Source organism: Falco peregrinus, chromosome 3, assembly GCF_023634155.1.
Source record: "Falco peregrinus isolate bFalPer1 chromosome 3, bFalPer1.pri, whole genome shotgun sequence".
In the NCBI taxonomy this organism is placed as follows: domain Eukaryota; kingdom Metazoa; phylum Chordata; class Aves; order Falconiformes; family Falconidae; genus Falco; species Falco peregrinus.
This window is the reverse complement of record NC_073723.1, coordinates 115,634,563-115,650,781: the sequence shown is the minus strand read 5'-3', so window position 1 is coordinate 115,650,781 and position 16,219 is coordinate 115,634,563. Positions and strand designations below refer to the sequence as shown.

The 16,219-nt window shown below is 65.2% G+C and overlaps 1 protein-coding gene across 3 annotated transcripts; it reads right to left on the bottom strand.

Moving 5' to 3' along the window:
- Positions 1-1,295: 1,295 nt before the first annotated feature.
- On the bottom strand, positions 1,296-14,847 carry FGR (FGR proto-oncogene, Src family tyrosine kinase). 3 transcript variants are annotated; one of them, XM_055800486.1, is made up of 13 exons: positions 14,814-14,847; positions 7,430-7,487; positions 6,880-7,132; positions 6,672-6,774; positions 6,287-6,385; positions 6,020-6,123; positions 5,789-5,938; positions 5,169-5,333; positions 4,012-4,191; positions 3,743-3,819; positions 3,508-3,661; positions 2,909-3,040; positions 1,296-2,657 (listed from the first exon to the last, which is right to left on the bottom strand). In XM_055800486.1, exons 3-13 carry the CDS (start codon positions 7,118-7,120, stop codon positions 2,449-2,451), a joined length of 1,614 nt encoding a protein of 537 aa, XP_055656461.1. In that variant the 5' UTR covers positions 7,121-7,132; positions 7,430-7,487; positions 14,814-14,847; the 3' UTR covers positions 1,296-2,448. The 3 variants fall into 3 exon arrangements, with proteins under 3 accessions (XP_055656461.1, XP_055656460.1, XP_055656462.1); XM_055800485.1 differs by lacking the exon at positions 14,814-14,847 and adding an exon at positions 13,166-13,399; XM_055800487.1 differs by lacking the exons at positions 5,169-5,333; positions 14,814-14,847 and adding exons at positions 4,636-4,791; positions 13,166-13,397.
- Positions 14,848-16,219: the final 1,372 nt, after the last annotated feature.

The window sequence follows — 16,219 nt, the reverse complement described above, 5'->3', positions numbered from 1 at the left end:
AGACGGGTGGGCAGAGCCAAGGGGTGGCACAACCCAAAGCCCCAACCTCCCCCAGGCAGGGGGGGTGTGATGAGGATGCTGCCGTGGGCCGTGGGGTGCCCCACGTGGCCCTCACCCCCCACGCCTGTGTGGCCCTGGGTGCCCAGCCCCAGGCGTGGGGCAGCCGGAGCCGGTGGCTGCAATCTGGCACCAGGGCTCTACCCGCTGCGCTCCGGTGCCAACCGCCTCCTCGCCTCGGCTGGCGGTGCCACGCAATCTGCTCTCCTCGCCTGGCCCCCCCAGCACCGGGCACCGTGCCACGCTGCCCCAGCCAAGCCTGGCTGGGGGCCTGGCCCTTCCCGGAGGGATTTTTCCCTGGGTTGGGGAAGGGGGTGCGGCCGCATCCAGCCCTGCTCCACTGCGTGACCCCTGTGCCCGGAGGATTTGCAGCCCTTGTAGGAGTTGGGGTGAAGCGGGAGCTGGGGAGGTGCCCAGGGATGGTGGCATGTCCCCAGGCCCCCCCAGCGTATCCCCAAACCCACCGGCACTGGCCTCGTACCCCTCTCCCCACCTGCCCAGGGCCTCCCCCCTAGCCTGAGCCCCCCCTGGATGGGGCCAGGGCCAGTCCCCCCTTCCCACCAGTGCTGGGGAATTCATTAGCCGCCACAGCTGGGCCCTGCTGGGGAGGCCAAGCTGCAAGGAAAATTAACCTTTTCTTCCCCAGCCTCCAAGCACAGGACCCCCCCCACTGGCATGTCTGCCCTCACACGGAGGAGGGTGCCAGCATTTTCCCCTGGCCAGACACCCCCCCTGCTAATTAAACCCAGGCTGCTGCCTCATTAACGCACATGCCTGCAAGCTAGCAGGAGGGGACAGTGGGGATGCTGGGTGTGGGGGGGGACTGCCTTGTGTGGGGGCAGCTTTGCAAACCCAAATGCTTCCCAGCCCTGCTTTTCCAGGCTTTTCTTTGCAAGGGGAACTGACGCTGCAGCCCTAAATGGCTGGAGGGGGGGTGGGGGCAGGGGGGCCTTTCCCTGCTTTCCCCCACGGGGGTGGCCCCCCCAGCCTGGGCTATGTCTGTGCCCTGGGCTGGAGAGGGTGAGGATACAGCTCCCAGTCCTGGCTTGGCTGAACCTGGGAGCCCCCCTGCATGGGGATGGGTGTCCCCACCCCAACTCCTGCAGTGCAGGGTTGCCCCCCCCCCCCCCCAGCTCTAGCCACCCCCCAGCCCACCCTGCCCACTGCCTTATACCCACCTGGGGCAGCTCCTCAACCTGAGGGGGGGGGAAAAAGGACTCAGGTCCCCCCCCACACACACTTGTTAGAAAGGTTTTATTTCTCTCTATTTACAGACTGGATTTAAAAAAAATAAACAACAAATCCCTCCCCTCCTCTTCCCTCACCCCCCCTGGATGGCACTGGCCACCCACAGCCCTGCCCCATGGGTGCTGGGGGGCTCTTGGCCATGGGGAGCAAGGCTGGGGCCAAGCCTGGGACTACAGGCACCCCCCTTTAGGAAAGGGGGTGCCCAGGGGGGCAGCCGGCCCCCCAGGAGCCAGCCGGCAGGGTGGCATCCCCCCCCACCCCAGCACCATCACATTCACATTGTGCCCCGAGTCGTCCCCCCCCCAGCCCCCTGTAACGCTTGCCGCAGCGGTTTGAGCCAAGCTGCAATTGGGACCCCCCTGAGCGCCGTGGGGGTAACCCCATCCCATACCCCCCTCCTGCCTGACATGGGGCAGCAGGAAACAGCCCCTGGGGCAGAGCTGTCCCACCCCAGCCTGGGCCCCCCCAAGGACCCCTGGCCCCCCCGGGACCCCTTGTTTCCCCGCCAGTGCAAGCAGAGGTTTATGGCTTTCAGGACTTGGCTCTACTATAAGGAGAGGAGATAAAAGGGGGGAGCAAAAGGATCCCCCCAAATACCCCAGGGATTCCTGACGGTGAGATGACTGCTGGGTGAGGGGTATAAAATCTTATAAATTAAAGACAATATAACGGGGGGGGGGGAGGGGGAGGGAAGTTGAGGTGATCTTCCCCAGGTCAGCACCAGGATTTGGGGAGCTGAACCCCCCAAGGTGTGCAGAGCTGAGCTGGAGGAGAGGAGATTGGGGTTGGCATGGTCCCCCCTCCCTGAGGCTTCTGCTGCTGCAGGTCTAGGGGTGTCTGGGGGGAGCACAGTGGGGTACCCCCCCCTCCCCCCCAGCCAAAGCACTTCTCAGGTTCAAAGCTGGGTGTAAAGGCAACGAGAGAGGGGTAAGGGGGGGCTGGGGGGGGGGCACAGCTTTGCCCCCTCTCTGAGTCCAAAATCCTTGTGCAAAGCCGGGGGCACCCTGAGCATCCCCTGACAGGCATTATTTTTTTGAGGGGGGGGGCCTGCACAAGCAGACGGAGCAACGTCCCCCTGCAAAAAGGGGGGAGGTTTTCCCAAAAGCCACCCCAGAGCCCGGCTGGGGGGGTGCCAGCAGCAGGTCACTGGTTGTCCCCCGGCTGGTACTGGGGCTCGGTGGCAGTGAAGTAGTCCTCGAGGAAGGACTGGAGGTACTCGAAGGTGGGGCGCTCCTCGGGCTCCCGCTTCCAGCACTGCACCATCACCTCGTGCAGGGAGGGTGGGCAGTTGCTCGGGCACTGCATGCGGTACCCCCGCTCCACCTGCTCCAGCACCTCCCGGTTGTTCATCCCTGCATGACAAGGACCCCCAGCTCAGTGACCAGCACCCCCACAGGATGAGCCAGTGGGGAAACTGAGGCACACCAAGGGACACAGCAACGTTGCCCCGTGGTTTGGATAGGAAGCCTGGCGTAGCGCTGGTCTCTCTGATGGGGAGACTGAGGCATGGGGCAAGCCTTGCTGGTGGCAGCCGGGGAGGGTCAGCCCCTGCCTGGCCTGCACCCTGCTGCCCAGCCCACCCCAAGGGTGCCCGCTGCCATACCTGGGTAGGGCACCCGGCCTTTGGTCACCAGCTCAGTCAGGAGGATGCCGAAGGACCAGACGTCTGACTTGATGGTGAATTTCCCAAAAAGCGCGGCCTCGGGGGCCGTCCACTTGATGGGGAACTTGGCACCTGCAAGAGGAGGCAGGTGAGCCATGGCCGGGGCACCCTGCTGCACCCACATCCAGGGCCAGCACTGGGGACAGCCCGCAACTGGGACACCTTGCACTGGGGACATGCTGCACCCTGTACTGAAGGTGTCCTGCACCCAAGGTACCCTGCACTGGGAGGATCCTTCACCAGGACACCGTGCACCAAGGGCACCCACCACCCAAGGTACCCTCTGCCTGGGGTACACCACACATGGGGCACCCTGAACTGGGGACACCCTGTACCTGGAGTACCCATCCCCTGGGACACCCATCCCCTGGGGTATCCATCACCCAGGATACCCATCCCTGGGGGCACCCAGCCCCTGGGACACCCATTGCCCAGGACACCCAGCACTGGGGATGACCAGCTCCGGGCCCAGGGTGGGATGCAGCACAGAGGGGACAGGGCAGCCGTCCCCACAGCAGCAGGGCACCAAACCGGCTCACCCTGGCGTGCTGTGTACTCGTTGTCCTCGATGAGGCGAGCGAGGCCGAAGTCAGCAATCTTGCACACTAGGTTGTCTCCCACCAGGATGTTGGCAGCGCGGAGGTCCCGGTGGATGTAGTTCATCCGCTCAATGTAGGCCATGCCCGCCGCGATCTGGCGGGGGTGGGAAGCAGTGAGAACCCCCCAGATGCAGCCCCTGGGTGCACCCCCACCCTGTGCCAGCATCCCCGGTACCTGGGCAGCCATGTCCACCAGCTGGGGCAGCTTCAGGTAGCGGCCGTCCCCATCCTTTAGGAAATCCAGCAAGCTGCCTGCAGGCAAAGGGTGCCAGTCAAAGCGCCTGAGAACCAGCCGTGCCCACCCAAGGGTGCCCACCCCCTGCAAGCCCCCAGCCCTGGGACCAGCTCCCTGCCCACCCCAGCTGTGCCCAGGCAGGGTGAGGCTTGTAGAAGAGCTGGAGGAAGGAATGCTGGGGGGTCCCACGGGCAGTGCTCCCCCCTCACCCTGGCTCATGAACTCGGTGACGATGTAGATGGGCTCCTCCGACACGACGGCGTAGAGCTGCACCAGCTTGTCGTGCCGCAGCCGCTTCATGATCTGAGCCTCCTCCAGGAAAGCCTCGGGTGACATGGTGCCCGGCTTCAGCGTCTTCACCGCCACCTTCGTGGTGCCATTCCATGTGCCTGGGCCGGGGACACAGCGTCACCGTGAGCTCGGGGACAGCCAGCCCCAGCAGGACCGGACAGAGGAGTGCGTGGATGGAGGAGGGTATGTGGATGGAGGGGTGCATGCTTGCATGGAAGGATGGATGGATGGAGGGTGGGAGGGATGCATGGAGGGTTGCATGGGTGGAGGAACAAGGAAATCAGGGCAGGGCAAGGAAATCCCACCCAGGACAAGGAGTCCCCCTCACCCCATGGCATGGGGACAAGGCACCTGTGAGTTCATCTCCTAATGCCAACCTCACCCCATTCCCCATCCCTCCACGGGGGAGCCTGTGCCAAGCTGCCATCCCCCCCAGCAGTGGGTACCGCTTGGCATCCCGTGATGCTGCCTGCCAGGGCAGGACCGGACTGCTCCTGCCCCCCCTGTGCCCCCCACCCACTGGCCGGCTGGGCCAGCCTTACCCATCCACACGTCTCCGAAACATCCCATGCCGAGTTTCTTGTCGAGGCTGATGGATTCCCGCACTATCTCCCAGGCGTCCTTAGCTAATCCCAGGGTCTGGGGCTTCATAGCGGGGCACGCGCGGGTTAGCAGATGGCACAACCCGTCGTTATATTCTGCGGGGGGGGGGGGGCAGGGAAGGTAGGAGGGAGGGAGGGGGTGCGATGGGATGAATGCAGCATGCATGCCGAGCGGAGCGAGCATGGGGCACTGGAGGAAGAGGATGGCAAAAAGGGGATCCCTCGGCCTGGTCTTGTGCTCCCATCTGAAATGGGGGGCTGCTCACCCATGCAGGGACATCACGTGGACGCCCGGGGTACCTGTTGTGACCCCAGAGCAGGACACGGGACTTATCCCCATGCCGTCAAACTGGTGTCGCTCAGCCTGCCCCAGCAGGCAGGAGCCCCTTCCCCAGGGGTGGGGGGTGCCAGGCCTGGGGGTGCCCCCGCCATCCCCCCCCCCCGCTCTCCCCAGCTTGCCCACCAGGCCCTACCCATCCACACTTCCCCGAACTGCCCGTTGCCCAGCTTCTTGAGGAGCTGGAGCGACTCGCGGGGGATCTCCCACACGTCTTTGGTTTTGACCGAGAGGTCGGCCAGCCTGGGGGTTCCCTTGTGGCACGGCACGGCCAGGCGGCAGCACAGCCCAGCCGCCCGCTCTGCAGCACCGGGGTGGCAGGGGCAGCCGTCAGCCACACAGGGACCCCCGCCAGCCCCCTGCGCCCACCCACTGCCCCAGGCATCGCCCAGGCTCCTGCGTGGTCCAGTCAACCCCTGACATGCTCACATATAAATGGGGTTCACCCCCCTCTGCCTCCCCCGGGATGGCCCGCACCCCCTCGGGCTGTGCTGGATCCCCAGTTCCCCTGGCTGTGCCCATGGCTCGTGCCCACCCAGACCCAGGGGCTATTTAACAGCTCCAGAGAGCCTGGGTGCTCCCTGCACCCAGGACTCAGAAGGGGGGCACCCCCGGGGGGTCCCCTAATGCCACCACCAGAACAGCCCCCTCCTACCGTTAAACCCAGTTAGCCCAGATGGCTATCTTTTGCCAAAGGGTAACCTGGGCTCTCCCTACCCCTCTCCACGCCACCCGTGCCCCCCCATCCCACCCTACCTATATAGTGCTGGACCAGCTGCTGGACGGTGTCAAACTGGGCACGGGTGGTGATGTAGTAGCCCCCGTTGTCCAGTTTCCGAATCTTATAGTGCTTCACGTGGTCTCCCTTGGCCTCGTCCCAGTCCCGGATGGAGAGGGAGTAGGCTCCTATGTGGGAGCACAGGTCAGGGTGGGTCAGGGAGGGACACAGGGCGCAGCCCCCCGGTGTCCCCATCCCTGTCCCCGTACCTTTCGTCGTCTCACTCTCCCGGATGAGGAAGGTGCCCCTGCAGTTGCCATGGCACAGGAGCTGCCGCTCCGCATCCTTGCGCCCGATCTTCCCAAAGTACCACCTGCCATGGGGCCAGGCTCAGCGCCGGGGGGGAACCACCGGGGGACACCCACCCACGGGCCCCCTTGCCAGCACTGCCAGGGCTCGCCGGGAGTGCCAGGACACCTGGGTCCGAGGCAGATGGGGTTGGGGTCTTCCTCTACCCCTGAGCCCCCCATACTTACTCTTCTGCCTGGATAGAGTCCACAGGGGCCACGTAGTTGCTGGGGATGTAGCCCGTGGTGCCTGTGCTCAGCGACCTGGCCTCCCACCAGTCACCCTCCCTGGGGAAAGAGGAACAAAGAGTGAGGAGGAGGGACAGACGGAGGCACCTGGCTGTCCTGCCCTCCCCACCCCGCACACAGCACCCCCAGATCCCATTCTCCCCCAGCACAAGGCCGCTCAACACATGACACACGTGGCCCTGGCTCTCTTGCAGGTACCCAGCAATGGAGCCGCAGCAGAGCTGGGGTCCCCAGCCTGGGTCCTGCACGGGGTACCCATGCACGGAGGCACCTCCCCAGGGTGGCACTGGGGTGCTGGGGGTGGCAGGGGCCTAGAAGGGCTCACGTGTTGTTGATGATGTGGAATTTCTCCCCTTTCTGGAAGGTCAGGTCGTCCTCTGTCCTGGCCTCATAGTCGTACAGGGCGATGAAGAGCGTCACACCCCCACCTGTGGCACACGGAGGGGGCTGCAGTGAGCCCCCAGGATACCCCCACACCCCAGCACTGCAGGGGTGCAGCTGGACAACCCCCCCAGCACCCCAGCCCCACTGACCTGTGATGCCCCCGCTCCGCATTTGCAGCGTGTTGGAGGTGCAGAGCCCTGGCCCCGTGAAGGATGGAGCCGAGGGCACTGCCGTGCCGTGGAAGTTGTTGAAGTCAGGAATGCGGGTGAAGATGGCGCTCGGCTGCGTGGGGTCGGGGTCGTACTGGGAGGTGAGAGGTGGGGGGGTGCCCACCTCGCCCCCCACCTGCCCTTTGCCAGATCCCTTCTCTTTGCAGTGCACACAGCCCATCCTGGGCACGGCCTGCGGGACAGAGGGACCATGAGTCCCGTGCTCCCCCCAGCAGGGCACATGCACGTGCACAAGCGTGTGCACACCTGGTCCCAGTTAGAGGCACTGGGGTGCATGCATGGGCCCCTGCCCACCCCCACACTCACCCCAGCCCCAGGAGGAGCGGGGTGTTGCCACCCCCTGGCACAGCAAGCTGGGTGCCTGGGCTGTGACATCAGGACTGGGCTATGAGGAGAGCTGTGCTGCCCAGGGGGACCCTGCTACCCCTGGCACCCATGGGGTGCTCCCATCCATGGCGACCCTACTCACTGCGATGACTCCTCAGGTCACTTCAGCTGCTCCATGTCACCTCGGGGAGAAGAGGCACCTGTGGACACCAGGGAGGGCATCAGGCAGAGGGCAACACCCCTGCACAGGCTGCAACACCCCTGCACGGGCTGCAACACTCCTGCATGGGCTGCAACACCCCTGCACGGGCTGCAACACCCCTGCATGGGATGCAACACTCCTGCATGAGATGCAACACCCCTGCATGGGATGCAACACTCCTGCATGAGATGCAACACCCCTGCATGGGATGCACACTCCTTCACAGGCTGCAACACTCCTGCACAGGCTGCAACACCCCTGCACGGGCTGCAACACTCCTGCACGGGCTGCAACACCCCTGCACGGGATGCAACACCCCTGCACGGGATGCAACACTCCTGCACGGGCTGCAACACCCCTGCACGGGCTGCAACACCCCTGCACGGGCTGCAACACTCCTGCACGGGCTGCAACACCCGTGCACGGGCTGCAACACCCCTGCACGGGATGCAACACTCCTGCACGGACTGCAACACCCCTGCACGGGCTGCAACACCCCTGCACGGACTGCAACACCCCTGCATGGGCTGCAACACCCCTGCACGGGCTGCAACACCCCTGCACGGGCTGCAACACTCCTGCATGGGCTGCAACACCCCTGCACGGGCTGCAACACCCCTGCATGGGATGCAACACTCCTGCACGAGATGCAACACCCCTGCACGGGCTGCAACACCCCTGCACGGGATGCAACACTCCTGCACGGGATGCAACACTCCTGCACGGACTGCAACACCCCTGCACGGGCTGCAACACCCCTGCACGGGCTGCAACACTCCTGCACGGGCTGCAACACCCCTGCACGGGCTGCAACACCCCTGCATGGGATGCAACACTCCTGCACGAGATGCAACACCCCTGCACGGGATGCACACTCCTTCACAGGCTGCAACACTCCTGCATGGGCTGCAACACCCCTGCACGGGCTGCAACACTCCTGCACGGGCTGCAACACCCCTGCATGGGATGCAACACTCCTGCACAGACTGCAACACTCCTGCACGGGCTGCAACACCCCTGCACGGGCTGCAACACCCCTGCACGGGCTGCAACACTCCTGCACGGGCTGCAACACCCCTGCACGGGCTGCAACACCCCTGCACGGGCTGCAACACTCCTGCACGAGATGCAACACCCCTGCACGGGATGCACACTCCTTCACAGGCTGCAACACTCCTGCACGGGCTGCAACACCCGTGCACGGGCTGCAACACCCCTGCACGGGCTGCAACACTCCTGCACGGGCTGCAACACCCCTGCATGGGATGCAACACTCCTGCACGGACTGCAACACTCCTGCACGGGCTGCAACACCCCTGCACGGGCTGCAACACCCCTGCATGGGATGCAACACTCCTGCACGGACTGCAACACTCCTGCACGGGCTGCAACACCCCTGCACAGGCTGCAACACCCCTGCACGGGCTGCAACACTCCTGCACGGGCTGCAACACTCCTGCACGGGCTGCAACACCCCTGCATGGGCTGCAACACCCCTGCATGGGATGCAACACTCCTGCACGAGATGCAACACCCCTGCATGGGATGCAACACTCCTGCGTGGGCTGCAACACCCCTGCACGGGCTGCAATACCTCTGCACAGGTGGCAACACCCCTTCTAGGGCTGCAAGCTCTTGCACAGGCTGCAACACCCCTGCATGGGCTGAAACCACATCCTTGAGCAGTTTTTCTCTTTTTCTCCTGCTGCGTCCTCAACAAACCGACCGCCTCCCGCCAAGGGCAGACATGTCCCCCAGCTGCCCCAAAGCAGGGCGAAAAGGAGCCTTCGGAGTTTCCCCATCCCCTCTGCTCAGCCGGGGAGCCGGTGTCCGGCGGCATGAGGGGCCCTTCTGGCCTCGCTGCGGTCGGGGCCACTCTTCCGGACGGGTCACATGTGGCAGCCAAGGTGTCGCAGGAGAGGAAATCAGTCCTCCCCTGCCATGGCTGCAAGGGGACATTTCTGTCCCCAGCCCTGTCACCTCCCCTGGGTGCTGCACACCCACCCACCCCAGTCTGCCCAGTTTGGACTGGGCAAAGCTTTCTGGCTAAGGGCTCTGCAGCAGTACAGCAGAGCTCACCCCATCGCAGCCCAAGAGTGGAGGGAAGGTGCTGAGCAGCAGCCCTGCGCCCGCTGCCCATCCTGGGAGCGCAGAGGACACAGGATTTGGGGCAGATGAGACGTTTCAGGCATGTTTCCCCTGTCACAGTCTGATTCACTTTCCTTTCTCTCAGCTGGGAGTGGAAAGGGACGTCCCTCCCCCTTCCACCTTCGCTTTCGACACCAGCAGTGTGGCAAGGCCACGGCTGTTGCGGACGGGGCAGTGTTGCCAAATCCGAAAGGGCATGCCCCTGCTCGGGGTTTTTATTTTTGCTGACAGCAAGTGGCTATTTCAGCTGACTAACACCCCCAGCTCTCGCAAATCCCGTCCCCTCTGGGTGGGAATCACCCACCCTGTTGCCAGCATCACACAGAGAAACTTCTCATTTTGCTGAATTTCTGTGCTGAGTGTGGTGGCAGCGCTGTCACAGCGGCCGACAGGGATCAGGTGGGCACGGAGCATCTTCTAGGCAAGGACAAACCCAAAATATCACTGCACCATGGGCTCTAGCCACTGCTTGTGCCATGCTTAGCTGCCACACAGCAGCATTGCACCCATGCTTCCCCTTCTCTGGGCACCCACAAAATCCCCGAGCTGGTCCCCGCCACCTCCTAACCAGGCAGGGTGGCACAAAAACGGTCCCTTTGCATCGTCTGTGGGGACGGGATGCAGCTGGCCCCATGTCTGATGGCTGCGCGCTGGCATCTGGCCCCAGCTCTCCCGAAAAGGTGCTGCTCGGAGTCTGGGAGCAGATGGCAACCGAGCCCTTCCCACACCGGCTCTACCGGCACCAGTCCCAGCCGAGCTGCCAGCTCCCGCCCTGCGCTGAGACCCAGCCAACTTGTCACCCCCGCCGCTGCCCCCGCCCCGCCGGGCACGGCTGGGCACGATGCAGCCGCATCCCTGGCCGCCTGTCCATCTGCTCCTGACCCCCCCAGGCACGGGGCAGTTCAGCCCCACTCCCAGCTCCCAGCCCGGGTGCCATGTCCTGGTGCGCAGCAGTGTCACCCTGCCTGTCACCCCCGATGCTGAGGCACCCCGTGGGTATCGCCCTCATCCCCTGCTGCCATGCTGCTCTGGAGTATAACAGTGATGGAGGGGTCAGGCGCTGGGGGGATGCGGAAATACAGGGGCTTCTGGAAACATCACGCACCCTGTGCCATGGGGACGAGCCAGGGTGACATCTGCCAAGCTGGGGGTGGGCCCCCGGCACCCAGGCACGCTATGGCTCCCCAAGGAACACGCCAGCGGCAGAGGGGCAGCTGCCAGAGGAACCCAGCCGGCACCTACGCAGTGGGAGGAGGAAGCAGCAGGAGCACGGCATGGGGAAGGAGGTGGAGGAAAAGGATGGTGCGGCAGCCACCAAGGGGAACCCCGGGGCTGGCAGGTTCCCAGGCCTCGGGGACGTGGCAGCCAGGGGGGCTGGGCAGGGACCACAGCAGGGCTGAGCAGCAGCTGCAGCCCCTTGGGTGCTTTGTGCCCCCCCCGCCTTGTCCCACCCCCTCCGCCCTGCACCCCTCTCTGTCCTTTGCCTGTGGCCCTTCACCCCGGTGGCTGTCACCACCCGCCTGCAGCCTCCCTGGTGGAAGAGGAACTGAGACTGCTGCACAGCCCAGCACGGAGCCCGCCCAGGCTCCTCCATCCATCGCCCTGTGGCTCTGGACCTCCCTGGTCCCAGCGGGGAAACCGAGGCATGCAGCAGCTGCAGCGCAGGAGGGGAAGGCGCCTCATTTTGGGTGGCTCATTGGGACACATGACCCCAGGCCATGTCCCCATCCCACACCCAGGACCCCCACAAACCTGGGGAGGGGACAAGAGAACACATCCCTCCTCTCCACCTTGCTCCTTGGCCCAACACAGTGGCAGACGGTGGCACGTCCCTGCTCCCTCCCCGCTGCCCCCAGTCCCAAGCCCAGCAGCCCAGAGCCGAGGCCCTGGGGTAGAGCCCTGCCCCTGCTCCAGTCCCCCCAGTTCACCCCATGCCTGGCGAGTCCTCTGCAACTCCCAGCGGGGCATGGCAGCCCCTGGCCCAGCTCAGCCCTGGTGGGAGCAGGTTCCCCTAGGACAGTGGGTGCGAGGAGGGATGGGAAGGGTCCTGCTGTGGCCGGAGAGATCCACACCACAAGCATATGGCTCCAGAGCCCGGTGAGACAAGGGGACGCCGGCAGAGATGGCGGGATGGGATGCAATGCTCTGCTGGGGACGTGCAGACGGGGTGACCGCTGCAAGAGCATCCCCCGAGCGTGGGTTTCCCAGTGGGGCATCCCACCCCAGTTGGGAAACCAGCAGGCTGGGAGCGCTGGCGGTGCCCATCAGCAGCGCGGTGGCGGCCCGGTGCTATTCCCGGGCACTCTCCAGCAGCGATGCCTGCAGGGACCCCCCCTCCCCTGCCTGCCCTCCAGCAGGACAGGGTTCAAAGGGGACCACTGCCCCCCAGAGCCAACTGTGCTCTGGCTAGGCGTGGCCAGTGCCCAGCTGGCATCATCCCTGTGCCAGCCCCAGGAGGCGGCAGGGTGCTGCCCCCTCCCCAATACCCCGGGGCAGAGGAGGCAGGACTTGCCACCTCCCCAAAAGCAATCTGCCCCCACAAGCCCACCCGGCAGCCACCAGGCCCGTGGCAGGGGCTGGCCCCTGGCCCCCTGTCCTGGGAGGAGATGCCCCCCTCGGCCTCCCAGCCCCATCGCTGGCTGGGAAAGCAGGATTTCCGCTGGAAGAAGAGCAATTCCCGGATCCGAGGGGCTGCAGGGGCGGAGGGAGGGAGCCGGCCAGGGCTCCAAATACAATGTCCCGGGAGGAGCGGGGCGGGGAGGGAATTGTGCAGGGCAGGAAGCCGCCAGTTCCTGTCCCTCCTTGGGACACACCAAGGACTGGGACGAGGCAGAGCTGCAGAGAGCGGGGGGAGCACCCACTCCGGCCAGGGTCTGAGCCCCCCACAGCTGCCCCCAGCCCTGGCAGGGCAGAGCTCAGCCCCCAGCATCCCCCCGTCAACACCTGCCAGGCTGGCATGCCGTGGGCACCTGTGGGGCTGGGGGAGCAGGCGTGTGCCCCCCATCCCAGTGTTCCCTGGGGTGCCATGACCTGCCCCCTCCCCAGCGCTTGGGTCGGGCACAGGCGAAGGCACCATTTGCCTCCGCAGCCTCCCCACTGCGGCGTTGCCACCGATCAGTGCCGGGGGACGAGCTGGCGCAGGCGGCTGCCTCCAGCCCTCCCCACACTGCCGCCCAGGGCGTGCTGCCCCTCGCTGACTTGCTGCCCCCCGGGACAGGGAGGACAGGGGTCTCCTGCCCGCCCGCCCCCAGGCTCATTGCAAAGGCTGATGTTGCCTAGGGGGGAGCAGTGAGGGCAGTGCCCAGTGGCAGCCCCCCAGCAGCCCCACGGCCAGGGGCATGGGACCTTCCATCCCCACAGCTCAGCGCCCCATCCCACCCCAGTCCCATAGCCAGCCCACACAAGGGGAAGACAACTCTCAGCACCCCCCCAGCACATGGCAAGGGGATTGAGAGACCCCTCCCCAAAGCAGGGGGCCGAGCACCACCACCACCCAGCACCCCACACATCCCCATGCATCCCTCCTACCGTCAGCCCTCCTGCTCCGGCTCGCATGGACCCCCGCTCCCACGCCGCACCCGGCTCCCGACGGGACCACAGGCCAAGGTGCCAGCACAGCACCCCAAACCGCCCGGCGTGGGGGGCTGGGGTGGCAGGGTGGGTGGCAGGGCAGGGCAGGGTGAGGTGGGCGCTGCGGGGAGAGCGGGGAGCGCCTGTGCCTGTTTCCCCTGTCTCTTCGGCAGCTCTCGCAGCCGAGCAAGAGCTTCCCCTCCCCTCGCCCCCCCTTCCTCCCCGCGCTCCCAGCAATGGTTCATTGTACCAGCCAGCCCAGCCGGGGCGGCCGCCGGCTCACCCTCCGGCATCGCTAGCCCGGGCCCACCGCCTGCCCGTGGAGGTGGCACGGGGTGGGACAGGTTGGCATCGGGGGTCCCTCGGTGGCCAGCAGCATGGGGGGACACCGCTGTGGCTTCCCGAGCTCTGCCTGCTGGGATTTACAGGGAGTGCGTGGGGATCTGTGGGATCCAGAGGCAGCCCGCGCCAGGCTGGGGTGCTGCCCGCACCCATGCCAAGGCAGATCCTGGCATTGCCCCCCTGACCCCCCTCCAAGCCAGCACCCCCGGGGACAGCACAGGGACAGCATCGCACACGGGGGGCTTCGCCGGGGGCAGGAGCAAGGTGGCCGTCTGATGGCAAAGCACAGGCAGAGCCACCCGGCTGCCTGGCACAGGGTCTCTGCCGCGATGGCTCTGCAGGGACGCGGTGAATCCGCAGCAGGGCAGAGCCGTGGGAGGGGGGGGTGGGGGTGGGCAGCAGCCCACCTTGCCCAGCCGATGGCAGGTAGCTTGGGACCATGTCCCAGGGGGGCTCCCGCTGTCCCCCAGGCTGGGGTGCAGCTCCTGGCCAGCTTGAGCAGTTGCTGTGGCCATCGATAGCCCACCAGATCCTGGACCCCTTATTTACTCCTTGTCCTGATAAAGTTGCTGGTGGGAAAAGCCCAGGATTTGGCACGGGTCACACCAACCCACAAACTCTGGTGAGCTCTGGGGGAGGGGGTGAGACCCTCAGCACCCTGTCTGAGCCCCCCCTGCACCCTGCCTGGGCCCCCTCCCAGCACAGGGCGCTGAGGCACCTGCCCTGCAGACAGAACCTCAGGCTTTGGGCACCCTGACCCCCCCAGTTAAGGGGGTCTCAGTGGGGCTTCCTCGCTGGGGGAACCCGCCCTGCAAAACCGGGGTGCAGGGAAGCCACCCCTCCAAGGCGCGCACACACACGCGCGCACGCACACAGACACAGACACAGACACACACACAGACAGACACACACAGACACAGACAGACACACAGACAGACACACACAGACACACGCAGACACACGCAGACACACGCAGACACACACACACGCAGACACATACAGACACACACACACACAGACACACGCAGACACATGCAGACACACACACACATGCAGACACACACACACACAGAGACACATACAGACACACACACACACAGACACACGCAGACACATGCAGACACATGCAGACACACGCAGACACACACACACAGACACATGCAGACACACACACACACACACAGACACATACAGACACACACACACACACACAGACACACGCAGACACACGCAGACACGCAGACACACACACGGCTGGAAATACCCTCTCCAGCTCTCCCTGGGCCCAATCCTGCACAGCCCCGGCCCCCAGCCACCCTCTCACCACAAGGGACAGTAACAGTGAGGGGCTGGTGGTATTTTTATGTGCCCCCCCCCTTCCCCCCGCCGCAGTTTCCTGCATAGGCTGTGCTCTGGGAGGGGTAGGGGGGATGATGAGGGTGCAAAGGGAGAGTGGGGGGCTGCGGCCACACTCCAGCCTAGAGCTGGCTGCATCCCAGCTCAGCCGCCCCATCTCCCTGCAGAGCCGGGCTGGATTGCATGCTGGTGGATGGGGGTCCTTGCCCACCTCTCCAGAGCCTTCCTCCTCCTCCTCCTCACCCTGTGGCTAGCCCTCAAAGACTGACCGCTTTCCTGTGTGACGGTGAGTCTGGCCCCAGCGTTTCCTTTTCTCACGGAGGGGGGAGGCAGGGCTGGCAGAGGTCCCAGGTCCCCACCAGGATGGGGACCTGCCCCCCAGGCTGATGCCACACTCACCTTGTCACCCCCCAACTCGTCTTGGGACCACAGCTCCCTTTTAATTCCAGCTTTGGGGGTTTTCGGGGCTCTCTGAGCCTTGCTGGGGTGGGGGATCCAGCCCCTGTCAGGGTTGGAGCCAGCCCCTGTCACTGTGGGCACAGCAGGGACAGGGGCTGTCATCAGCGGCCACCTGCAGAGTGCTGAGCCCCTCCAGGCTCCACCAGGGCTCCCAGGACCCATCCCAAATCCTGGCCCCAGGTGTTTCTGCCCAGCTTCAGCCCCTGGGAGGGCATTTGCCCTCCACCTTGAAAAGAGCTGGCTCAGCCTTGTGTTGTTGTCTGTCCCTTGTCCCCCCCCCCAGCTGCCTGTACCCCAGCAGGGTGCTCTGGCACAGGACAGGTGCTGGGGTGCCGGAGATGCTGAATGCCCACCCCCAGGGAGCAGGCAGCATGGGGCAGGGGGCCTCGTGGGCTCTCCCATCCCTTGGGATCCCTACCTGGCATGGGACATCCCCCTGGGCTGGGGAGTAGCCTTGCCAAGAGGGCTCCCAACCTGCTACCTGTGTGCGGATGGAAATTGGGGTGGTGGCATGTAAATCCCCCCCACAGGAGTGTCCCCATCTCTGCCCCATTGTCTGAGGGGGCAGGGGACCCCCCAAAGCCCTCAGAGGCAGGGAAGCGTGTGGGGGAAGGTGGGTGGCTTCCCTGGGTTGGAGGTGATGCTCCCTTGCCTTGCTAGACCAGGCTCTCTCTTTCAGCCCAGCTGCTGCCCTGTGCCTCAGTTTCCCTCGTTGCAGCCAGAGAGGCTGAGCAGCAAGGGGTGACATGCATCATTTCTAGCCCCCTGCCCAAACTCTGGGTGATGGGGTGGCTCAGCCTGTCCCTTCAGAGCTGGCTGTGGGGTGCTCACATTTCCCTGTGCCCCATGGCCAGC

Bases quoted from the DNA above. Each gene is read 5' to 3' on its own strand.
- FGR (XM_055800486.1), bottom strand. From the start codon at position 7,120: ATGGGCTGTGTGCACTGCAAAGAGAAGGGATCTGGCAAAGGGCAGGTG. The intron at 3,820-4,011 runs GTGAGGGGGGAG...CTTTGCCTGCAG, and splicing joins CACCGAGTTCATGAGCCAGG to GCAGCTTGCTGGATTTCCTA. The intron at 2,658-2,908 runs GTATGGCAGCGG...CTTGTCATGCAG, and splicing joins AGGCCGGGTGCCCTACCCAG to GGATGAACAACCGGGAGGTG.